Source organism: Cyprinus carpio, chromosome A8 (assembly GCF_018340385.1).
Source record: "Cyprinus carpio isolate SPL01 chromosome A8, ASM1834038v1, whole genome shotgun sequence".
In the NCBI taxonomy this organism is placed as follows: Eukaryota; Metazoa; Chordata; class Actinopteri; order Cypriniformes; family Cyprinidae; genus Cyprinus; species Cyprinus carpio.
Genome location: NC_056579.1, coordinates 15,865,866 through 15,891,934, shown reverse-complemented (window position 1 = coordinate 15,891,934; position 26,069 = coordinate 15,865,866). Strand labels below are relative to the sequence as shown.

At 37.3% G+C, this 26,069-nt stretch overlaps 2 protein-coding genes across 4 annotated transcripts in view; one reads left to right on the top strand and one right to left on the bottom strand.

Annotated features, from left to right (window-relative positions):
- LOC109052592 (ras-specific guanine nucleotide-releasing factor RalGPS1-like) overlaps nucleotides 1–26,069 on the top strand; it is an 85,667-nt gene that overhangs the window by 26,120 nt on the left and 33,478 nt on the right. For both annotated transcript variants that reach the window (XM_042762490.1, XM_042762489.1), the window contains exon 9: nucleotides 5,040–5,166. In XM_042762490.1, the coding sequence (XP_042618424.1) occupies nucleotides 5,040–5,166 (127 nt within the window). The remainder of the gene's footprint in view (nucleotides 1–5,039; nucleotides 5,167–26,069) is intronic.
- LOC109080266 (angiopoietin-related protein 2-like) lies at nucleotides 7,667–25,104 on the bottom strand. 2 transcript variants are annotated; one of them, XM_042762491.1, is made up of 5 exons: nucleotides 24,437–25,104; nucleotides 14,361–15,226; nucleotides 9,497–9,692; nucleotides 8,561–8,831; nucleotides 7,667–8,464 (listed from the first exon to the last, which is right to left on the bottom strand). In XM_042762491.1, the coding sequence occupies exons 2-5, from the start codon at nucleotides 15,212–15,214 to the stop codon at nucleotides 8,265–8,267; spliced, it is 1,521 nt and encodes a 506-aa protein (XP_042618425.1). In that variant the 5' UTR covers nucleotides 15,215–15,226; nucleotides 24,437–25,104; the 3' UTR covers nucleotides 7,667–8,264. The 2 variants fall into 2 exon arrangements, with proteins under 2 accessions (XP_042618425.1, XP_042618426.1); XM_042762492.1 differs by having other exon boundaries at nucleotides 14,361–15,224; nucleotides 24,448–25,104.

Here is a 26,069-nt window from a genome sequence, read left to right as displayed (position 1 = left end):
ACTCAAGATGCTCTTTGGATCATTTTATTCATGCTTCTAGTTAACAGTCTGGACTTGGACTCCTAATTTAGAATATAAATAGTCAATAAAACAATTATAATAACACAAATAGAAATATACATAAGCCATATGTATATACAAAAATATTTATGTGATTACACAAGTCATTAAAATTTAAATATTTTAAAGATCATGAGAAATATGGCTTGGAAATATATTAAGTATTTTGTTGCATATCATACCGGATTATGTAAATCAATTCTGAAATTGATTATCTGACATTTAAATTTATTTTAAATATATATATATATACACACACTTATATTTTTTCACAGCTTCTGTAGCAGACACTAAAGGACTTTTAAATATTATTGTATTTAGGAAGATTTGGAATCTTTTATTAGTTTAGTTTAGTTTAGTTTAGTTTAAAGGAATTGTTCCCCCCAAAAAATGAAATCTCTTTTGTCATTTACTCACTTTCAGGTGTTTTGAAAACCACTTTTTTTCCCTTTCATCTGCACATTGGTATTTCTGATAATATAATTCAATGTTTTTTCCATGGAACAAATAATGCAAAATAGAAGCACCCTTTTGATCTAATACAGCCATGAGTCTTTTTGGGAAAGATGCAACAAGTTTTTCACACCTGGATTTGTGGATCCTCTGCCATTTTTCCTTGCAGATCCTCTCCAGTTCTGTCAGGTTGGATGGTAAACGTTGGTGGACAGCCATTTTCATGTCTCTCCAGAGATGGACATTTGGGTTTAAGTCAGGGCTCTGGCTGGGCCATTCAAGAACAGTCAAGGAGTTTGTTGTGAAGCCACTCCTTCGTTACTTTAGCTGTGTGCTTAGGGTCATTGTCTTGTTGGAAGGTGAACCTTCAGCCCAGTCTGAGGTCCTGAGCACTATGGAGAAGGTTTTCGTCCAGGATATCCCTGTACTTGGCCCCATTCATCTTTACCTCGATTGCAACCAGTCGTCCTGTCCCTGCAGCTGAAAAAACACCCCCACAGCATGATGCTGCCACCACCATGCTTCACTGTTGGGACTGTATTGGACAGGTGATGAGCAGTGCCTGGTTTTCTCCACACATACCACTTAGAATTGAGGCCAAAAAGGTCTTGGTCTCATCAGACCAGAGAATCTTATTTCTCACCATCTTGGAGTCCTTCGGGTGTTTTTTCATGTGTCTTGCACCGAGGAGAGGCTTCCGTTGGGCCACTCTGCCATAAAGCCCTGACTGGTGGAGGGCTGCAGTGATGGTTGACTTTCTACAACTTTCTCCCATCTCCCGACTGCATCTCAGGAGCTCAGCCACAGTGATCTTTGGGTTCTTCTCTACACCTCTCTTACCAAGGCTCTTCTCCCCCGATAGCTCAGTTTGGCCGGACAGCCAGCTCTAGGAAGGGTTCTGGTCGTCCCAAACGTCTTCCATTTAAGGATTATTGAGGCCACTGTGCTCTTAGGAACCTTAAGTGCAGCAAAAAAAATGTTTGTATCGTTGGCCAGATCTGTGCCTTGCCACAATTCTGTCTCTGAGCTCTTCAGGCAGTTCCTTTGACCTCATGATTCTCATTTGCTCTGACATGCACTGTGAGCTGTAAGGTCTTATATAGACAGGTGTGTGGCTTTCCTAATCAAGTCCAATCAGTATAATCAAACACAGCTGGACTCAAATGAAGGTGTAGAACCATCTCAAGGATGATCAGAAGAAATGGACAGCACCTGAGTTAAATATATGAGTGTCACAGCAAAGGGTCTGAATACTTAGGACCATGTGATATTTCAGTTTTTGTTTTTTAATAAATCTGCAAAAATGTCAACAATTCTGTGTTTTTCTGTCAGTATGGGGTGCTGTGTATACATTAATAAGGAAAAAAATGAACTTAAATGATTTTAGCAAATGGCTGCAATATAACAAAGAGTGAAAAATTGAAGGGGGTCTGAATACTTTCCGTACTCACTGTATATAATATATATATATATATATATATATATATATATATATATATATATATATATAAGGGGGTCTGAATACTTTCCGTACTCACTGTATATAATGAAGATTTGACAAGCGTTAGAAGAAAAGATGGAGAAAGGAAGTATTAAAAGAATATGTTCACAGAAAGAAGGAAAGATGTCAAGCTTTTGGCAAAGAGATGCGAGATGGAGAAGCATGGATTTGTTGACAGTCAGACATATGATGTCCTGATTCCAAAGTGTGTCATTCTGTCAGTGTCACAGACAGGGTCCAAATGAATACTTACCAACTGTCAAATACAAGTAAAAATTTGCTTTGTTGAATAAATAAAACCAGTTGGCCAGTCATTTTATAAGGAATTGCAACAGTACATAGTACTCCTTTTCTCTTGCATGATTCGTTCTTCTACTTCCATTTTCCAATAACTGATCCCCTTTTCTGCTCTTGTTCCTGTCTAACTTAAATAAAAAAGACAAATGACAAATCCAGCTCTTAACACTGCAACTAAAGCTAAGAAGCTCATCCCCATCAAATTCAGTCTAAATGGAAAGTTGTTCTGAATGTGTCCCTGAGCTCAGTCCCGCTCTGTCTTTACAGCTGCTGATGTATAGAGGCTTTAACTGCTATCTGGAATGGCTACAGAGCTCAGGGCTGACCTCCATGAACTGTGCTGTATTCAAAGTCATTCATGTGTTACTGCTAAATAAAATAAAGATGTAAGTGGTTGAAGGAACCCCCTCACTTTTATCACCCTCAGAGGGATTGTTTAGCACTGTGTATGTGTCTATGAGAATGAATAATGCCACTGTGGCAGCCTCTCAATCCCTGCACTCGAGGAAGGAGGCCGGCTGCTGCTGTGGTCATGGTGGCGGGTGATGGATGCTTGATAAAGGAGATGAGAAAAAGCTTTGTTTTGGCATTTGGTTGCTCTAAATCAGGCAGAAAATGACTAGTCTTGTTGCTGAGATGGCGCACACACACGCACATGGAAATCACATTCACTGAAACATACTGGTGCAGTTATAATTTACCGTGTTCATCATTTGTAATTGCTTTGTAATTAGTTTTTCCTTAAAATAACATAAGCAGTCTCCCTTAGCTTATAGTACTTCTTCAAATCTTTGTCATAATATTATAATTTCCATATCAGGCTCCATGATTGATGGTGTCACGATCAAATTTTCAGGATGGATTATCTCAGTACTGCAGTTTCTGCCACTTCTTTTGTTGAATAAAAAGGGAGGAAAAAAAATCACTTTTCTGTTTCCAAAGGAGAAAAATCCAAGTGTTTCGTTAAATTCTTCAGGTTCATTTTAGGCCAACATCTAAATGATGAATGAGAGCTAGTCTTTCAGTGTCTTGCATAGACGTTTGAATGTGGCATTCAATATCTTACACTTTCCAAATACCAACTCCTTCATATAGATATGATAGAAATTTTTTTAATTGTTTTGTTTTCCTTGTTTTGCTATTTAAAGGAATAGTTCACCAAATATATATATATATAGTTTTGTTTTTCTTTTTTGAAAATCAATTAGAGAGAGAAAATCAATTTACTTTTGCACAATTGATTTATATATTTTACACCTGAGAAAGATACATAAGCTGATCCTAATTTACCCACACCATTATGTATTTTATTTTATTTAGTTTTTGTTGTTTTATTGAAGGACATATTTCACCCAGAAATTAAAACTCTGACATCATTACCTCACCCTAATTTTGTATTTTGTTTATTTATTTATTTTTTGGAATAGTTCACTAAAAAAATAAAATAAAAATAAATACAAAAAAAAATCTATTTCAGAAGACATAGCATGTATTTTACACACAGGGTTAAACAAGGTATGAACATTAATAAGGGAAAAGCAGTACTGTGTGATTACTGTACATCTCTGGAGACTGGTGGAAGGTCATCTGCCAGCAGTGTGGATTCAGAAACTGTTGCTTGCATTGTTGGACAAAATCTTCTTCCTGACCAATCCTATGACAGAGTGAACTGACTGGATAGCAACATGTGTATCTGTCTAACATTAGAAGAGCATGTTGAAGTACTTTGTAGAAATCCATTTCTTGATGTGATAAAGTCATTTGGGATGGAATTCTTCAGTTAATGAGCTTTTTGTTAATCCTAATAGGGGTTTTGGTATTTGTAATTCCATTTGTTTATGTAGCACATGTGCTGTGAAGAAGCATTGGGTGAAATTATGCCACTCATTGAACCTGTTTATTATTATCATGCACTTTCTGTAATAAGAAATATACCCAGTGCCTGGAGTTTAGGTGCTGAATTATGGGAACTTATCCCTTAATACAGTACAATTTCATTGTGTTGTAATTTTCATATTTAACATATTTGCAGACAGCTTTATTTAGAGCAGAAGTCTTAGTAGGACTTCCCTCTAACAAAATGTTAAAAACGACACCTCCTCAAGTCCCCCCTACTAAAGTTAGTATCCAATTGGGAGTAACTTTAATTATTTTCCAGATGCAGTATATTAACTGAATTTGTTATTCTGAGTATACAGAATTAACACAGAGAGAAAGATGAGATGAAAAATATTTTATATTATTATTCTATTATGATAAATTCACCAAGGAAAACCAAGAATATTATTATATGAAATTTAAAATGTATTCAAAGACATAACTGTAAGAGTTTTCCAAATGTATTTTATTTTATGAAATTTAAAATGTATTCAAAGACATAACTGTAAGAGTTTTCCAAATTACTGGAATTTATTAACAAAAAAATTTATATTTGAATAGATCAAGAGAGGTAACTGCAAATGTTATTTTATGAGGAGGAGGAGGAGGAGGATTTTTTTAAAGTTATCTTTAAGTAAAATTTAAACTGGATATATTCATAATAATAATAAATGTTGTTCTTAAATATACTTGTATTGTATATATTAATATTTTCTACTTGTTCCTATCCTTATATGTACTCACATTTTGAATACCTCTGATATAGATGTTTTAGATTTAGACATCCATTAGCTGTTCCTTATTTGCTGAATGAACTGTTCATTTCTTATGTGCTTTCTGTTCTGAACAGTTGATCAGTCGAAAGGACAAGGCCACATTTGAGAAGCTTGACTTCCTGACGTCAAAGGAAGAGAATTACAACCGCATGAGAGAGTACATCAGATCCCTCAAAATGGCCCCCTGCATCCCCTACCTAGGTAAGTGTCCGGAAAAGATCACATGTGCACTTGTGTTAATGGCATTTTGTAGACTAACATCATGACAACATCCAGCCGGAAATGTCTTGAGAGGTTTACTGGCTTTGTGAATTGTTTTCAATGCAGGTTTGTTATTAATAAGGCTGTGACTAAAGCTGAATATGCTTCCTTTGAACAGAAGAATAATTGGGGTCAGGGAGACGAATGGGTCATGGTCCATTGGACTTAGCCAGGCTTGTGATATTGACTCATTCAATTACTTCAGTATAATGGCTTTTACTTTTTTCTTGATAGGGTTCGTTTAAAGCTGACTGTGAACACCTCATTATATTTTTTGGCCTTGTCTCAATTGCACTCTTTACAGTGTCCAGCAGAGGGCATTTCAGTATACCGCTCTGGTTCAGTAATGATTGAGAAATGTGCCATATCCTGTTTTAGGTGTCAACACAGGAACAAAAATTGCATTCGTCAAACCATTTCAGGGATTTTTAGGATCCCTGCTTGTATTCTGTCAACACGCAATGCATGAACTTAAAAGCTCTTTGACTTTCTCTCTAGCCACTTCAGTGGCTTTAGACGGAATGTAGAGATGGAAAATACAATGAAATCATATTGTAGCACTTATTTCCAAATTGGTAGCCCCTTTTTTTCTCTCTTATGAATAGACGTCTGTCAGAGACTCTCACTGGATGTAGCAGAAGCCCAGTGAGCGATTAGTTACACACACATCAATCTCCTCTAAAGGCACTGACAGCACTCGAAATGGATGCCTCCCTCAGGATTGTCGCTCTTGTGGGGAACAGGATCCAGATCCTTCACTCAATTACCCTCTTCCGTCTTATATCATCAGCAGCGAGGTCCGTATTACTAATGCAGCTGTCAGCCGAGAGCCTGACCTGATCAGAAAGAGATCTCGAGGCTTTACCTTTAGGAGGCTTTTTGGATGTTTGACTGTTGTTTTTTACGAGATGCACTTTATAAGTCTTGAATGTTTTTTTGAACAGCATAACAGACCGTTCAGTATGTCATTGCCACATGCTTGAGTCCCAAGCTCATGGTCACAGTTTTCCAGGTGCTCTTGTGTCATTGTGGTATGTGAATAACTAAAAGGCCAGTCAGGAATAACTTCAGATGGCAGTAAGTCAAATTGTCTCTTGGCTTGTAGCTTGGGGGCTCATTCCTTTCTAGAGGTCTGAAATGTACAAACAGACAGTCACAGTAATTTCTAAGAAGGTAAACATGTGGATAGAGCTGACGCTTGTGTCTCGCTTCTCTCAGCTGCATGCATCTTTCTCATTAACCAAATTTCCTTTACATAATCCACATTGAGTGTCTGCTTCCACTTGGGCAGCGTGTCAGTAAACTGTATCCCACTCAACAGAGGGCTCTCTCAGACGTCACACAGCAGAAACCGCTGTACCTGGTGCCGGTACAGTGTGGTTTAGTTGCAAGGTAACATATTCCCCTTTCTGAGCAGCAGGCTGTTGAAACCACAGGGACAGGAAGACTGCCTGACGTGGCTGAGGTTGTGCAAGCTGTCACTTCAGATCTGTCAGTTTCTACTGCACTTCTCCAGTGGCCCATTCCATTTCCCATTGGGACAAAGGAAAAAGGAAATGAAAGGGTTTGGGGTTTTTGTCAAACACACTTTTAATTCTTTTTGATGTATTTAGTACAACTTGTATTATTGGTTTTACTGTAGAAAATGATTGATACCTTTAGTTTGTACAAAAAGAACCCCTGAAAAGGTGTATCCTGTTTTGGGGGGGAATTGCACAGCATCACATGTTGTAAAATCATGATTATTTATTTTATTTTATTTTTTTTTTTGAAAATGAAATTGTTTTGAAAGTATTAAAGCCAGTAACTTACCAGCTTCACTAACAACAGAAATGTACGCTTTAAAAACCATTAGCCTTAATAAAGCTTGAGAACTACTTAAGAAACTAATAGCCTAAACCAGCCTATTTATTTATTTATTTTAAATCAGAATGTTCAAATTTAGATTTCTGGTTTTAAATCCTCAAATACAATTGCCTCTTAGATTTCCAACCAAGTTGCTCAATGTCCTGCTCACTGGAGCTTGTTATATTTTTATTTATATAACATTTCTTTTTACTGAGTCACAGAGCGAATTTGTTGTTTGTAGCATTTTTGAATGGATTACTTGTGCTTTTCCCTTTTACTTTGGCTCATGAACTTGTCACTTATCTTTTCAGTTTTATTATTTAGAGCTGTTGTATGTTGGTTTTTGTTGATTTATGTTAAATTGATTGTAGGTGTAAGTCTTTTGTTGTAAATGTTTTATTGAAACAGTTTGACAGCACTTGGGGAAATCAGTTACACTTACAGTATATTACAAATTACACATTATTTTCAACAATATTATGCTTATATGTACATAAACATATTGGATCTCATTTGACACCAACAGTTAATTTACACAGTAAATACAGTTTAGATGGAGCAATTGATGACTGTTTTAAGAGGTCTTTTTATGTTTAATTGCGCTTTTTTTTTTTTTTTTACGACAATATTCTATGAATTTTAAACATGACATTCCTGAAATAAATCAATTATCTCATCAGGAAATATATATTCTCTTAGCTTTGAATAAACTAGGAAAGCATACGCTATTTATCACTGGATTGGATGTCCTGTGTCTTATTTAGAACTGATACTATTTAATACAATAATTCTTAACAACTGACAACAGATTCACAATTGCACTGTATATTTAAAGATGAACAGGTTTCATTTGAATTTTCTGAACTAGAGTGAAAAAGCACATCATGTTCATTATATGTTTTTAGATGACTTCCTACTGACAGTTATTGTAAGAAAAACAGGCCAATTCATCACACTTCATTTTCTGTGTTGTAAATAGCACTTAATAGAGCTTTCTTTTGCAGTCCTTGACAATTTGGTGTTCCCTCTCAGCTACAGTACATCAGCCAAGACACTGTTTGTCCTTTTGCCACATATGTTATTTAACTATGTTACGTAGGAAGCCAAACCACAAATGAATTGCACTTTATAGGGTGAACGGCGACCATGGGGGAGCAGTAATCAGTTCATTCCCTGTGTTTATGTGTTGCTCAGTGGAAGGTGTTGGGGTTGGGTCGTATCATCATCACAACCTTCTTGAGGGAGTAGGCACCTCCTCTGAATTCAGCCCAGTACACGCCGTCCTGATAGCGGCTGCGGTAGTGACCTCCCCTGTACCACACGCCATTCAGATTTGAGTGGGCACAGGCATTATACCACCACCCTCCTTTTTGGTAGTGGGCACAGTTGCCTGAGAAAAAACAAACAAACATATTTATAGGTAAGATATGTATGGGTCAGTAAATAAATTATAAAATCTAATATCTAAATCTAATTTTACTGATACCTGTGTATACGTCATGATCCCTGTCCAGAGTGGTGAACTGCTTCCCGTTGTGCCAAGTTAGGGAGTCACCAGCGTTGCCATGGTAGCGGCCCACCCTAAGCCTATAGAAGTCGCTCTCGGGTTCAAGGCGGAAACTTGCGTACTCTGCAAATGTCTTGCGTCCAGACCAGTCCTCTAAGGTGACCAGCAGCTTGTAGTTCCCCTGGTTGGTTATCCAGTATATGTTCTCCAGGCCCAGCCAATACTCTCCATCGATGTTTCCAAAGCCTTGCTGTAATAAAACAGAGGAGCACCTGCCATTGAGTATTTGATGGACCAAGTAAAATATTTCTTTTAGTGTACATTACTTGCTCTATATTATTTTGTCGTGTCCTTGAGGCTGAAAAAAATTCATTTGCTTTTTTCCTTTTTTGTTTTGCTGGTAGGCTTTTCATTAGCCAGCACATTCTTTGCATTGATAGGCATCTTTCTGAGATAATATTATATTTTGAGATATTATTATATTGAATATTGTATATGTCATATATAAAACATACATATAGATCATATTAATGTTGAGTAACATTAAATGGTTTTTATTTGCATTGAGGCATTTCAGCACTGTGTGGTAGTTTCTGCTTGGCATATGTTGCTCATTAAACCTCTTTAAGTGCATGGCTCTGTATGTTAACTGCCATACGGTTCAGCTTATGTGAAGAGTTATAGACCATGTGACATTAAGTGACAAAGGTAAAACATAAGCAAGTTGTTACCACAGAAACATAAATTCACTTGTTTGTTAAATTTATCACCATTGCTAAAGGAAGGCATATATCACTTCTGTCTACTTTAGAGATGTAATATTTAATGAGACTGCTCATTTCCCCTGTTTTTACATTGATAATCATAATAATTATGTCTAGAATTTATCATCCAGAATTTCCATTCCTGGCTCACCTTATATGTCTCCCAGTTTCTAAAGAAGTTGACGGAGCCATCCATTCTTCTCTGGATGACCGTCCAGCCGCCAGGATCCTGTCTTTGATCACACCACACCTGCATCAGCTTGTTGGTGTTCTCTGGCTTCACTAGATGCATGCCACTGTTAGTGTGACCGTCCTCCAGAGCCTCCAGACAATCCTTCCAGGGACCGACAAAAAAAAGCAAGATTAACACACAAGATTAACACAATTTAACATACATTCTCAGAGAAGTTTTGTCTTTTTTATAGAAAGTCTCCTGCCTGTTGCTGTCAAATTGTATATGAGAATATGGCACGGTGATGGACAGAACTACTTGTTGACTTTAAGAGATATTCAGGTGCTAAGCTGAAGCAATTGTATAATCAAAGGAAATCATACTCAAGATCCCTCTGCACGCCATTCTCAGTTGCATCTACTCCTGCTAGGTCTCTTGTTCGTCCGTGGCACAGCTGGAAAAGCTTTTAACATAAGAAGAGGATTGACCTTGGCTGCCATTCTGGGCTGGGAAGTTGCCACTGCTCTTTCAGCCAAACATAACGCTGGCACGGACGCCAAAGAAAGGCCCATTTGATAAATAATGCAGTAGCAAGTAGATTAGCAAGCACTTCCAAAGTTCCCTGGGCATAGAACAGTGTTTTTATAGGGATGTGTCAAAAATGGCTCCAATTTTCATAGTTTTCCAATGAGAACCAAAAGAACATCTATAATTTAGCTGTCTGTCTTCAAAATCATTCCCTTATTTTTTATTTTATTTTTTTCACTCTGATGTTCTTTTTTTAAATAGTAAACACAGGACACAAGTTGATACACACCCTGTTTGAAAAAGAAAAACATATTAAACCAGACTAAGCTGGTCTCCCAACTTGGGCACTAAACCAGCTTGGAGGAAGACCACCAAAGGAGAAATCTCCATGTAAGTCTTGGCTGGTTTATGCTGGTTTGGTGTTGGTCTACCGAATGGAGCAGCACAAATATGCTATTCACTAGCTTAGCCTAGCGGATGAAGCTAATAATGCTAATTAAAAAGTGTGACAGGCTTCATATGATAATCTTTTCAGTAGGGAAAGTAGACTTAAACTCTTGAAGCAGATGATTTGGTTTGATGATTTTGCTTTGAAACAATGTGTTTTGTGAAAAACGCTATAAAAAATACATTTGAATTTAAATTGAATTGAATGATCTCTCGTTACATTATTGTTTGTGTATTTTAACCATGTCTTCCCTACTGTCCGATCTGGCAGACGGCCTTTCAGTTATCTTACATCTCAGCCCCAAAGCATTGCGGAGGCCTTGTGGTTTACTTACAGTAGCCTGGAACATTTTAGTGTTTACTCTCAACTTGTAGCTTATAAAAAGTAGGCCTCATGCCTGATGGCTGGCTCTCACTTACAGCCACTCCAACCTCTTTTTGTACCAAAATGTTACTCCAGTCAGTTTCACTTGTATTTCACTTGTAGCAGTACTTAAAATCCACACTCTTTTCATTTAATAACTTAGATATTTCTGGCTGCATTTATGATAACAGACCCCAGACCGCCGGTGCACACTCCACTGAGCCGGGTTCTGTCTGTGTCTCTGAGATCTCTCTGGCTGGCTGATTTTAACTGCATGCCAGAATAGGAGCCATCACATTACCTGAAAAATTTAAGATAACAACGCAGTGGCTCATTAGCCCCTTACTGTGAACAAAACTGAATCCATTCCAGCATTCACAATCCCAGGAGGAGCATGTATTAAACAGCTTTTTTTTTCTATCGGGTCAATGGATTATCTTGTTTTATTTTTTTTTTTATTTTTTTTTTTATTGACTTAACACATTCAGACATCTGTTATTGAATTTTATCATATATTTAATAATAAGAAGAATTATTACTTGTGGTAGTATTAGTATTAATAACAATAAAGAAATTGAAAAATTTCCAATTAAGTAAAAAATCTGATAAGTGTAATATATAATAAATGTTCAATAATTTTTTTTTGGTATAACATTAATATTTACAATTCAACATTTGTATTCATATATATTTTACAAATTTTGTTTCATATATAAAATATCTTACCATTTGATATTTATTATTGAATTATATGAATTAGAAGAATTTTACTGTTTCTTTCAAACTTTGAATCTCACTCTATTTCTGTTTCGCAAATTTTGTTTTTATTCTGCCCAAAGTAATTCTAGATTACAGGTTTTATCAGTGTTTTGTGCTAAATTTCGAGCACATTTTGTCCTAATCTTAATAAAAGTACCTCACTCCACATTCTTTGCCTCATTATCTTGGAGTCGCCAGTTTCTTGTTCTCCCTTGGAGAAGTCTGCTTGTCAGCAAATTAGAAACTCCTTTTAAGCCCCCTTCTGTTTAATTGGTCGTAGAACATTTTACACCATGGAAACTTGCCACTTAATGCCAAAATTAGTGCCAAACCAAGTATATGAAGAAAAGAAAGAAATCAAGACAGGAACAGAACAGAATAGCTGAAAACAGGTTCAAAGGTTCATTATTTGAATCATTTGTTTCTAGTGAGAACAATGATATTAATGAGTAGATGAGTGACTTCTAATTTCCTGTGGCATTTGCTGTTTTAAAGTGACAATATTTTGGTCCTTGTTTTTATGGGGCTTTATGGAGACAAGTTTAGACAAAGGCAGCTGTTATGTCTGGGAGACAAATGGACAAAGTTTAGATTAGGTGTACATGAGAGAGATGGAATGAGAGACATCTGAACAAAAACAGTGTAATGGCAGAAGAGAAAGACTTTGGAAGAAAATCAGCTTTTTACTACAAAGATCCTGGCTAACATTCGCAGAGATGAATGAGGTTTTGAACCGCAGATGAACATGAATCCATCAAGTCAAGGGAACTTTAGAGGAGATATGGTAGGAAGAAGGGAGGAAGAGGAAACTGAGAGCCCTTACAGATTTTCAGTGGTGTGGGTCATGTTAAAACAACTTTGCAAATCCATCAGCAGACCATTTCTCTCTAGCAGGAAGACCCAGACCTGATAGAGCGCAGTGTTTGTGTGGGATGTCTGGGTCACGCATGTCTGGTAACACTGGAATAAATGACTTCACTTCAAAAGAGTTCTGTTTCCTTCCCTCCCGTTCTTCTTCTCCAGTCATACTCGGAATTAGTGCTCTGCTTTTAACCCATCTAAGTGCACACAGTACACAGAACACAGTAGTGAACACAGACCCAGAGCAGTGGACAGTCATTTTTCTCCGGCGCCTGGGGAGCAATTGGTGGTTCGGTGTTTTGCTCAAGGTCACTTCAGTCATGGTATTGAAGGTGGAAGAGTGCTGTACTTCACTCCCACCACCTACAATTCCTGTTGGCATTGAGACTCGAACTCGCAACCTTCGGGTTATAAGGGCCATAACTCCCGCCTTAAGGTTCAGTTAAATTAGTGTATTTTGAGCAAAATTTTGCGGGCAAAAACAGTGCATTTCCCAACTCAGCAACTGTAGACCTTTTCAGTCATTTTCCTTCACTTTTTTTTTTTTTTTTGTTTTCTGTCCAGAATCTTTCCCTCTGTTTCTTTCCAGAGCTCTTTTTCATACTGTAGTCTCATTGTGAAAGCTTGACTCTCATTGATGAGAATTTGTGTAACCTTCTGCTATTAATGCAGGCAGACCTAGCCAGGAAATTGCTCATGTCACCAGATGGAGTGGAAATATAGCCAATGAAAGATGCCTTTTTCATTTTCGCTGTCTTGGTTTAAATAATAAATGGACAAAATATATATGTTGGTTTTGGTTTGGATGATATAAGCAAAAAGTGATATTATGATATTCTTATAGTATTGGAATGCATTAATATAAGCACATAAAAAAAATGCTGAAAAAACATGAAAGTTCCTTTTGACTGAGATTGAGAAACATACGTGTTCATTAAAACCAACCGTATAGTATATATATACATATATATACATAATATATATATATATATATATATATATATATATACATACACATACATATATATATATATATATATATATATATATATATATATATATATATATATATATATATATATATATATATATATATAAATTAGAATATTAAATTTGTTTATTTTTTTTTTTTTATTTATTTTATTTATTTTTTGGGTTATTTATGCTATAATTTTATGTTTTATGCTTTTTATTTTTGACCATCAAAAGCATGTAAAATGAAATTTAACATTCAGTCTGAAACTGATCAATTGTATTAAATAGATCATAATGTTTTGTTGTCTTGTGCAACAATGCCACCCATGGGTATGACTCAACACAAAATATTGTTTATGATATTCATCATCTGACCAGATAAACAAACTAGATGCTGGCATTTCAAAGCTGAGACAACAACAGATGCTCTATCGCCACGTCTCTGTGTGGGAGCCGCTATGCTGAGAGAATTTGAGATGAATGAACTTTGATAGGCAGTGCTGAATAATGATGGAGGACTGTGAGAGAACTGAAAACCACACAAGAGTCATCAAATGGAAATATCACACTTTGATTTATTTAATGTCAATAACTATTGATGCTGCTTCTGACATTTATGTACACATTTTTCTACTTCAAAAAGTTAAAAGAGGTCTTTTTAGACCATTTTAGGTCATTTTTGGTCAATTTAATGCATCTTTCCTGAATGAAAATATTATTATTTTTTTTTTTTTTTTAAAAGGGTAGTGTAAATGTTGGACAGTTGGGGCATGTTGGTTTTGTTTTCTAGAGGAAAGTTTTGTAGAACCTATAATCTGTATCCTCAAAATGCAAGTATTTTATTCTTATTTCAGTTTTTCCCTTCAAATAGTACATGGAACTCTGGAGGAATGAAGCTGAGACTCACCGGAGGGTTTGTTTGTTGTGGATGGGCTGTGAGTTCCTCCTGGCATGGTGGGAAGCGGGGCAGGTGGCACTTTGAGGTTCTGATCGCTCTGAATCTCGTTGGTAATCTGGTTGTTGCGGCTAAAGGTTGGCGGCTGGTAGGGTTTATTGAGGGGTGGTGAGGGTCTGGGTTGAGGTTGCGGTTGGGGCTGAGGCTGGACCGGTACCCTGGGGACCACAATTGGTGGTCCTCTCTGACACTGTGCCTCAAGAAGAGCAATTAGCGCTGACTGGTTATTGGCCAGTGAGGCGAGGTGCTGATACTTATGCTCCAGATCTTTATAGCGGTTTGTAAGCTGCAGCATCTCGGAGGTCTGGTTGAGGATCTTGTTCTCAAGTTGCGAGAGCTCCAGCGCATTGTCCCTCTTGCGGATGATCTCATGCAGCAGCTGCATGTATAACTGCGTCACTCGGGAATTCATATTACGGGACTCCTTGCGCAAAAGCTTCACCTCATTGACGATGCCGCCATCGACTTCTACAAGCTGCTGCAGAGTCTCGATTTGTCTCTTCTGCTTGTGTAGTTCAGAATTGAGGAGTTCCAGCTCCTGCTTATTGACACGGTTTTCCAGCACAGCTTCGGGCTCCTTGGAGTTCACACAGATGGCTCCCCTAACCTTCTGCTGGGGTACGATAAATGTGTAGGAGCACTTGTCTTGCGGAGGAGGCTCGGGGGCCCTTCGTGTGCGAGAGGTCGACAGGAATTCAACCTCCGGACCTTCATCACTGCTGTCAAACTGCTGAGTGCTGCCCTCCGATTCAGGAAGCCGTCCACTCGCCAGGAGCAACACCAGCCATACTAGGGCAGGAACATCCATGACCACACACACCTGTGAATTCCATGAATGGAGAATTATTTTATTTTTTTATTCTTTTAAAAATATATTTTTCAAAACCTCAAGTAGTTTGCCATGATGTTTTTTTTTTAGAACAAATGTTAATAAAATGGCTTCGTTGCTTATCATGCAGATAAACATGCAGAGAAAGATAAAACATGCAGATAAACAGAAAACAGAAAATGATGTCATAGAGAGGACACAGGCAGACCCTTTTGACTTGTGTTAAAATCATTAAGTTTGAAACAATTAGACTTTTTCTGTCAAGATTAGTTTAGGTTGTATCATGTGATGCCAAAAATTCAATATTTTTTAATTAATTCATGATATCTGTAAAAAAAAAAAAAAATAGTTACTTTTATTGATGGTCTACAGGACATTTTTAAGTCATTAAATGCAAAATGTTCTTGAAAATTTCAACACCATGAATACTGGTTACATTTCTAAAAGTGTGGTCACATTGGTACCATTGTTGAATTTCGGGTAAGGGTGGATGATTTCGTAATGCAGATTTTGCAACAAGTTTGTTACTTTGACCAATAGAAAGCTGTTGGTTTAAAAGTGATTTCTGTGTGAGTTATGTATCAAATATCGCTACACTATTGAAAACAAAAATTTGACCTTTTTGCCAGCTAAATTTCGATAAAATTTCACAAGCGTGACCGTACAGGGGGAAGTTGTGGCCTAATGGTTAGAGAGTCGGACTCACAATCCAAAGGTTGCGAGTTAGAGTCTCGGGCCGGCAGGAATTGTAGGTGGGGTGGGGGGGTGAATGTACAGCGCTCTCTCCACCTTCAACACCACGACTGAGGTGCCCTTGAGCAAGGCACCGAACACCCAACTGCTCCCCGGGGTACAGCGCTCTCTCCACCCTGCTCCGGTGTGTGTTCACGGTGTGTGTGTGTTCACTGCTGTGTGTGTGTGCACTTTGGATGGGTTAAACGCAGAGCACGAATTCTGAGTATGGGTCACCATACTTGGCTGTATGTCACGTCACTTTCACTTGTACCTTAAGAAACGTGCCTATGTGTTTTATGGACATTCTTGTGTTTAATTGACCCCCAGGTAAAGCATATAATTCACAACAATCAAAGTTGCCTTTGTGCATACAATTCGTTAAATCATTTTGGAACAGTCAGAACTGTAATCCTCAAAAGATTTACTTTGACACCACCCTAAGGGTTTAAGGATATATTTTGTCCATCCTTGAGGCCTATGGGAGGCATGAGGTTAATTTCCCCCTCCATCTGTCTGAACAGGCCTATCTTAACCAAGCTAACACAACCCCAACTGATCTAGACAGGAGATCTGGCACCTAACTAAACGTATGTCATGCCAGAGAGCTCATTACAACAGGAGTCAGTGAGCTACCCCTGTTTCTAACCCAGCCATGGAAGCTCTTGATCTCTGGGGATAGATTAGGTTTCACTGGGAGTAATGGTCTGGCAAGTCACCATGTTCCTTCCGCCTTGATGGAGAAGCAGACAGGCCGACCCTTGTCTGGGGTTAGATTGGGTTTTATTGGATCTCACTCAAACACTCTCTCAGCATCCTCTCTCTCACATGTAGTGTTGGCAAGCTTGATTTATTCTAGGAAATCAGTTCGTCCTAAACGTTTCTCTGTCATACTGTACAGTATGTTGCATTAGATTGTCTGATTCATTATTCCAAATCACTTTATTCAGAAAGTTAATGTAAATTGAATAAATGAACATATTAAAAAAATACTTTACTGCTGTTCTTTTTTTTTTTTTCAACTTGGTCTCAACTTCAGCTTATTCTATTGTTTAACTTTTTTAAATTGTTCAGTGTTGTCAGTTAAACAATCTTAAAATTATATATATTTTTTAAACTTATTTTTAAATTAACAATTTTTTTTAAATAGTTTTATTATACACACAACACTGGTGCCATAATCAGGCAAGCTTTGGCCACCCACACCTCATACAAAAACCATATGTCCCATAGAGCAGTGGAGCTGCCTGAGTTGCAGAGTGACACAGAGTGTTTAATTCTGCTGAATGGATCATTTGGTCATCATGGGTGTCCTGGCAGGACTCTGCTTTGGTAAGTTGCCATATGAATGAGTTCTCGCTGACACCATTTGGTTATCTGAACCTGTCTTCTTTTACTTTTCACTGTGCTATGTCTCACATTTTTAAACATAAGAACGCATTTGGTATGCATGTCAAAATGTAATGTAAAATGTGGAGGGTGTGTTCTGATTGTATGAGGGATAACATATGTTGCTATTATAGTTGCAAAGACAGAGCAAATCTGAAGCCTGCTTCCAATGGATGTCTGTCATTTGATTTCAGTCTCCAGGAAGGTATGACGTGATTTATTTATTCACAATGAAAAGACTAGTTACATAAAGACACAACAGATGGCCTTTTATATTCATGACTTGAAGACACTTTGTGTTGTTTATCCCAAGTATCAAAGAGAGTGAGCATATTAATGAAAAAGCAGCCTGGGGATGTCTGGAAGAGGGGACTCAGTGGGAAGTGGAAGGATGCCTGTAAAAACTTTGGAGAACACTTCTTCATAGAAAGTATAACTAGAGTGCTTCGTCTTTAATTCTTACTTAAATTGAAAGCTGCTGGTGGATTAAGTTGCGGAGTCATCATTCTGACCCACTGCGAGCAGGTTTCCTGATCTCCACATACATGTACATTCACAGGTCGAAACTGAATATTAGCATGTGACATCTCTTTACATAGCAGTTCTGTCAAAAATACATTAATGTCAAATAACTTACATTTAAAACCGTTCCTTTTAACCATTGCTTTTTCGAGCAATGCACAATAGGGGTGTTTAATTTCTGAATGAATCGTTTTTTTTTTACAAATCAGTTGACTTGGAAAAAGAACTCAATGACTTGCTCATAAAGACTATTACTTGTTTCGGGATTATGAATGGAACAGCGTTTTTCAATTAATCAGTTGAGTGAATTATTTATTGACTCACTCATAAAGATTCCACTTGTTTTGTTCATGAATGAATCTGTTGTTTTGAACGAATTGTTTGAATGAATGATTTAATTTCTCACTCATAAAGTCAGTAATTTTGTTCCTGATTGAAACAGTGTTTTTGAATGAATCGATTAAGTGAATGATTCAGTGACTGACTCATAAAGACCGTCACTTGTTTCACACATGAATGAATCAGTGGGTATGAACAAATTGCTTAAGTGAATTATTTAATGGCCCACTAATAAAGACAGTTATTTCATCTGGTTATTTCATTATTCATCGAGTGAATAATTCAGTTACTTGTTCATAAAGACTGTCACTTGTTTTGTGCATGAATGCATCAGTGTGTTTGAATGAATCAGTTGAATGATTCAGTGATTCACTCATTAGGAAGACCTGCAGAAAGAGTCACAAAAAAGGCACCACTTATGCTCCATCTGACAATCTGTCTGTTGTATATTTGAGCAATTTCATGAACTCTAATTATTAATGACCAAGATCAGAAAAACAAATTAGCATTTTATAGTCCAAAATGTTCTGTCAGCCTGTTATCATCATGGCACGGAAAACATACAAAGCTGACAGCAGAATTTTTTGGGAATTATCTGGAGAAAAGGGGATTGTGCTCATTAGTTTAGTTTTATAACATATTCTGGGAGGACAGCCAGAGGGGAGTTAGTTCAGTGTTAACATCAGGGAGATTTTAGAAATATTAGCATTAATGGATGGATTTTTTTACTGGTTGAAACATTTTACCACTAGTGTTAACATATCTGCTTGTCAAGCTGTCTCTGTTGAACAGATGGAGGATTGATGCAAACAAAATTCAGCTTGTTTATTTTATTGTGGTTGTTTATGCACAGTAACCACAATAACAGACCTTTGGCGATGAAGTCAGCAAATGCACTGGAAACCTGCAATCTGTCTGTCCACATCATGACTTCATCGCTGGGTCAGTGCAGAAATATTCTTCTAATAGAATGGAATTGCAATTCTTGTGGTCTCTCTCCATTCATCCTTCTTTTTCACTCAGCTTTGACAGGACCCTTCATGTTCTTACTGTTTAAACTGCACACATACATTAGAGATGATTTAACAGTTGTTTGCATTGTATCTGTCTTATTTGTGCTTCCAAACTATTTTTGTATTTCCAGCTACTGATGTTAAGTTATATAATCGTCACTGAAAAAAAGAAAGATGTGAGACATAAACATCCTGCTGTTTTCTGTCCCATGAAAACTCGTCATTCTCATGTCCCCATTCTGCGGTCTAGACATGTTTTTTTAATCTGTAAGCGTTCCACTTTACTGTCCGCGGTACACTGCGTGTTTTAGGCGTTTGAGCCAAATTTTACAGGAATGCTAAGGGGTTAAGACAATTTTGTCCCGCTCCTCACAAACTGCTGTTGTCTCTTTAATCTTACTGACAGACTGATTGTCAGAAATTTTAAAAGGTGTTGACTGACAAGAAGGATATACTGTATAGACGCCTATTGGAAAATCCTGTTTTGAAACACAGTAGCTTTCTAGGTAGTCTAAAGTCATCATTAGCTTGTTCATAAACAATCCTGACAGCCTAAAACTGCTGTGACCAACTAGTATCTTGTCTGTTGCTGGTCCAAGAGGATTTACAAGCTAATGACCAGCTAGAAACCAGTTTCCATGTTCCAAAACACAGCTGCATTCTCCTGGATTTTCCAGGCGAGGCAACTGCTCAGGTCAAATTTGATTCATCATGTTTTGATATTTAAATGATCTAGAATACTCTTTTCTGACTGGTCAATCACTGTTTTCATTGTCAGATATTTTCGAATACTCACTGTCGTCCATGGCAATGCTGTATATTATCTTGAATACACAATTCTGATTTGTCAATCACTGAATTCAGTGTCAGATATTTCCTAAATGGACTAGCTCTCTCTTGTTTGTTACATCAAAGGACGCAATTTGTGTCTCAGTTACGGATTATAGTACATTTCCAAATATATTAAAATAGAAAACAGTTATTTTAAATTGTTATATTTCATGATATTTTTGTCTTTACTGTATTTTTGATCAGATAAATGCAGCCTTGAGCATTAAAAAAAAAAAAAAACATTCAAAGTCTTACCGACCTCAAAATTTTGAACTCTAGTGCATCACTCTAGTGTGAAAAAAGTAGTTTTTCTTTCTTTTTCCTGAAAGGAAAAAATAACGATGGTTTCCACTAGAGAGTATTTTATGAGAGGCTAAGGAACTCCCTCATGCCGCTGTAACAGACCAGTAATGATAGGTTGACTTGTGACATGTTGGATATACTGACAGCATCATACAGGCAGCATCTCTTGTGAGCTAATACTGCGTGCGGTATGTGGTTTTACTGTGGTGTGTGAGCTTGTGCCTCCGTGCGTGTCTAGGAAGGGCGATACCTGTGGTTTCTCTGAGTGGAACATAAGATGTGTTTGAGAGCTTGTGATACAGAAATTCAGTGGAGACCCTGAGTCTAAGAGCTAGGGCTCCCCAATCAGCATAAAGAGACAATGGAAATGCTTTCGTCTGTGGTGAAATGTCTGTGTGAGTGGCAGCACAAGAGAAAGCACATCTGCCTAATCCAGAGACCTGTCATTACTCCTTTGGAGGGAACAAAATCCTCTAGAGCCTGTCCTTCTGACACTCACTTCGAGAAGCCCTGACAGGCCAAAGTAAAGATTATCTCGTCCAGTGTTCTGTTACAGATGTGGCATGACTTACAAGCTACAGCATGACTGAACTGCTTTTGAACTATTCCACATATTCCTCATAAAAAAATAAAGAAACCCCTTTTAAAAAGAACAATAACTGATGGAAACAATGTATGCCTAGTTGTGCACCATTATTTATATACTTTGGAATGATACTTAATTCCTGAATTTAAATTGAATTGAAAATGAGGTAGCAAATAGGATGCAGGATTGTATTGCATAAATTGATTACATTTAATCTTATTCAGAATAGCGTATTAAACATGTTATCATATTCTCAATGTACCGTGTCTAGGTTATTAAATTATGTTAATAATCATTATTTGAAACCGCTTTATTTCCAAGCACGCTCTAGTTAATTTACTTATATTATTCAATTTATTATATAATGTAATTGTAACAACTACATTTTATTTTATTATATGAAAAAAGGTTATTTTGACAGTATTGAACTAAGATTAAATGTAATGCTGATTTGGTGCTCAAGAAACATTTCTGATTATCATCAGTGTTGAACAGTTGTGATTCATAATATTTTTTGCGGAAACCATGATACATTTGTACAGGATTCAAAAGAACAGCTTTGTTTTATTATTATTTTTTTATTATTAATATAAAAAAATAGTAAATTTCAATAGTATTTATTGAATAGTACCATCTAACTTATTTTAGATTAATATATATATTGTGAGTAAGGGAGCAAATGTACTCATCAAGAATTAATTATGAATGCATATTAAATTATTTTGTTTAAAAATAATCATTTGTTGAATTATTAATAGATAACTTCATACATAAAAAAATATAATTAATAAACTAATAAACTAAAATGTAATTTCCTTTATAAGAATTTCACATCCAGTAAGTTCCTTTTCCTGTCATTCAAATTCAACATGTTGTTTATTGTGGTCACTTCATTTCTGACTCCAACTCATGAATTGAAATGGAACTCTGATCTTAACTGATCGTAACCCATATAGCATTAGTGCAGAGTGCAGTCATTAACATCACCTGTCATTACTCCTGAATGTGTCTGACTGTGGCACAGTCAGAGTGTTTGAGTCATTGATTAGGGGCTGAGAGAACACAACTGCTTGATGTCTTCTTTCAGTCTTTCCCTCTCGCTCCATCATTCCCTTGTTCTCTCGCCTGCCCTTCTCATTTCAACCTTAGCGTGGCATTCCTTGAATTCCGCCCCTCCTCATTAGGGTGAGCCAAGCTGCCATACACTCATACACACACACACACACGCAGAGGCTGGTGAAGGCTGATGAAGTCCTCACCTCACACTCGTGCTTGTGTGCCCTTACAAATTAACTCTGACTTCAGAAATATGTAGGTTAGCGGAGCACACAGAGTAATGAGAGTAAACACAGGTCTTTTTCATGTTAACAATGGGCCTGTTTATGCATGATTAGTGTAATTATGTTCCGCAGTGTCACATTCTATTTAAAGGAATAGTTCGCCCAAAAATGATGCTATTGCGTACTTCTCCTCAATTCATTTTTTTCTTCCAAAGAACACAAAAGGAGATGTTGATGCTGAAGTTTAGCAGAATGTTGAAGTTGCCCTTTCCCATAACAGTAATTACTGACTGAAACTTTCAAGCTACCATAAAATGCCCAAAAAGTTATATTCCAAGTTATTCCAAGTTTTCTGAAGGCTTTGTGTTAGGAGCAGACCTAAATTTGAGTTGTAATCAACTAAAATGTTTTATCAGTTTTTAGGTATTTTATGACAGTTTTCATGATCTTATTAGAAATTGTAGATACTCTTAAAGTTTTGGGTAGGTAAGATTTATTTATTTATTTAATTTATTTTTTGATTTATCAAAAACACAATAAAACATTATAATTGACTTTACTGTCATTTTTTTGGTAAATTTATTGCATCCAAATAAATGTTTGGACAGTAGTATACAAAAAACCCCCGCAGCATCTAAAAGAAGAATTTTATATACTGAAAACTTCAGGCATGCAAGTATTTGCAAATCCTTTTAGGTTAATAAAACATTGAATTCCTGCAATTAATAAATTGAATTTACTGTATTGTTACATGAGTTTTAATAAAGGAATTATGCATAATACAAATAATATGTACGTCTTCCAAACCTTTCTAAAACTGTGCATATGTAAATGCAAATACATTTTAGATACAGTCAATACATCCACATTAAACCATTCTGCATACAGTATATCAAAACGTAGGTATGAATACCTTATGACCACACTAATGACATCATGCTGCTACACCATTAGCTTCCAACGTTTACAGACCCTGCAGCTAGAGGAACCCCCAGTATGAGAAAGCTAGATTTGTTTAGGTAAGACTTTATGATAGCTTTCATTAAAACATTTTCATTAATATATTATGCTTGCAAAATAAGTAGTTTATACTCAGAGAATGTAAGCCAATTCTACATATATTATACTCTCTGCAAACCTCTGGAGTACCTTCTAGGACCCCTAGAAAAACCCTGGGTCTAGACCATTGTATAAACAATCCTGAGTGTTTTGTATACAGTTGCAATTATGGGCTTTGTGTATTTTGTTGCCATGGCATGTCTGTCAATAAAGAGAACACTGGAGACTAGTCTGATTTTGAAAACATCTTTACCCATAAGCTCTCTCTTATTCGAACAGAACTGTGGCTGAACAAAGCCTGATTCAGAAGTCTGCCTCCATTCCGATTACTACAAATGGGAAAAAAAAGCTTCCTGGGGAATAAAACAAAGAGTCACATCCACAGTCAACTCTCCAGCATCCTGTCCCATCGAATCATTTCGCTCTGGGATTGGGATGTGTAGCTTGCTTTACATCCCTCCATCCCAGTCTTGCATCCCTCTCCTTTTCCTTTCTCCAGTTCCAAAACCAATAATTCAAGATAATAAAACTGAAAGATACAACACCCCCCCCCCCACCATCACATTTCCTTTCATGCTGTTTTATACCACTTTTTTATTTCCTTTTTCATCATTCACACCTCAGTGTGTTCGTAATCCTGTCTAGACTCTTACAGCACATGGGAATGACTCTTTTGGTATGAATGCTCACAGATGTCATTATTGACACGGCTGCTTTGTTGTCTTCGATTGCGTCCGGGACCCTCGCTGATAACAGCCATTGTGTGTTTATTACCAATTAACTACCCGTTGCCACTAAAACACGCCATCCCCAAATCTCTCACTTCCATTGTCCTCAACAACCCGCAGGACTTTTTTTTTTTAGCCCAGCAAATATTAACCCTACACTTAAACCATCAGAACGAGATGTTGCCCGAGGCGACAGATGTTATCCATACAACCCATGACAGCAGCTTAGTGTGAGGCTGAAGCTTAGAAGCGATTACCCAAGCACACAGAACAACCCCCGATCTCAGCACGTTACAAAAAGGCGACTCGGCCGAGCGCAAACAGGTGTTTAAAAGTTCATTCCAAGATTAGCACATGCATTGGGGTGAGCCGGATGCAATTACACAGGTTTAGAGAGCGAGCAGAGCCTCGGGGCTCACCTTAACCTTACCAGATGATTCCAGTCTATTGGACAGCACCCTCTCGAAATTTGTCAATGTCCAGGAGAAACAGTGTGAAGTGCCTCTGAGGAAATAGTCATCACAACTTGCAGAAATTGCTCTGTGGGGTTTCCCTCTCTCTTCTCCCACTCACTCCCACTCTCTCTTTCTCTCTGTCTGTCGTAACCCCCCACTGTCTCTGCTTGTCAGTATGTCCTCGGTGTCAGTGGAAAGGTCTTCAGTCTTAAAGCCCTCAATTAAACACCTCTGTTTGTGTGGTGACGCAAATCCTCACTTAAGAACTCTGACCAGTACAAATTCAAGCCTTCTCAAGGAGATTTAAAATTAAAATAAAATTAAATCAAGGTGTGACTTTCAAGATAGCAAGTCCTTGGGAGTCCTTTAAAATGTTCACAGTTGTAAAAATTCCCAAGTATTTCAATAAGAAGATAAAGAGAAGTGGGCTTTGAAGACCTCAGATGATCAGCAGATAACTGTGTTAACTGCTGTAGATGTAGGTTCCTCTGGGTTTTGAAGGCAATGAAAGTCCACCAGCATGTTCTTCTCAGCCCTCTGAAGAGTTTGTGTGTTCCCTGTCACTCTTACTGGACTAAGTCCATCACCTCTGTTGCACTAACTTTTTCTAGTCCACTCTCTCTCCCTCCCTTCTTTACAACAGGCAGTAGATTCAGGGTTGGTCCACCCTCTCTCCACTTCTCTCCTCCCATTGGCACAAAGGGATCTGAAAGCATGAGCTTCTAAGCCCCCACCCATGTTCACAACCCCTGCTATTCAGTTCTTTCTTTCAGTGTCTATTTCCGAACAGTCGGCTACCAGCTGCAACTGTTGTCTGGAGTTTAGTGATGACACAGCAATCAGATCCTAATTGGGCAAAATGAGAGGAAAAGAGAAAGAGAGCATGGTATTTGTGTTTTTTTTTTTTTTTTTTTTTTTTGGCTTTTAAATGAGATAATGGACTTCTTTCATGGTTTTACATTGTAGTTGGTTTATAAATAAATAAAAAAAAGATTGACCTGTGCATCTGTTATTGCTAGAAAAAAATCTACAAGCACACCAAACGTGATATCTAAGGGCCTGTTTACACTTGGTCACTTAATGTGTTTTTAGTGATCGGATATCTATCTGATTCATTCCATTTACACTTGGCCACATAAATGTGTCTCTGCAAAATGGATATAAATCCAATATTCAATTCCAGCGCTATATGCAAATTTAACAGAGTTCACGTCAACAAAAGTAACAGATGTGCGCTGCATTTTATTCTTCAATTTTCAGCCAATTTCAGGATCAAAGACCGCAATAGAAGAGAGTACGGCATCAGCACTCGTAAAATAATTTAGTCTCGCTACTTTTAATGAAAATGATTTTGTGTTGAGCATCTGCAACATACTTCCAGTTTCATTTGCGGCAGTTTTGCGGCAGAAGTGATACTCAGCTTGTCATCTGCAGTGATTCATTTACACTTGTCCAGTTTCGCCTGGAATGCGTCCCAGACCACCTTTTGAAGTGGTTTGAATGTTCAGATTTAAATCTGTCTCAAAAGTGTTTCGGAGGGCATTTACACAAGGTCTTTTCACAATCGGATAGCTATCTAATCAGAGAAAATGCATAA

Bases quoted from the DNA above. Each gene is read 5' to 3' on its own strand.
- LOC109080266 (XM_042762491.1), bottom strand. From the start codon at position 15,214: ATGGATGTTCCTGCCCTAGTATGGCTGGTGTTGCTCCTGGCGAGTGGA. The intron at 9,693-14,360 runs CGGTGAGTCTCA...GCTTTTTTTTGT, and splicing joins TCCACAACAAACAAACCCTC to CGGTCCCTGGAAGGATTGTC. The intron at 8,465-8,560 runs GTATCAGTAAAA...GTTTTTTCTCAG, and splicing joins GGATCATGACGTATACACAG to GCAACTGTGCCCACTACCAA.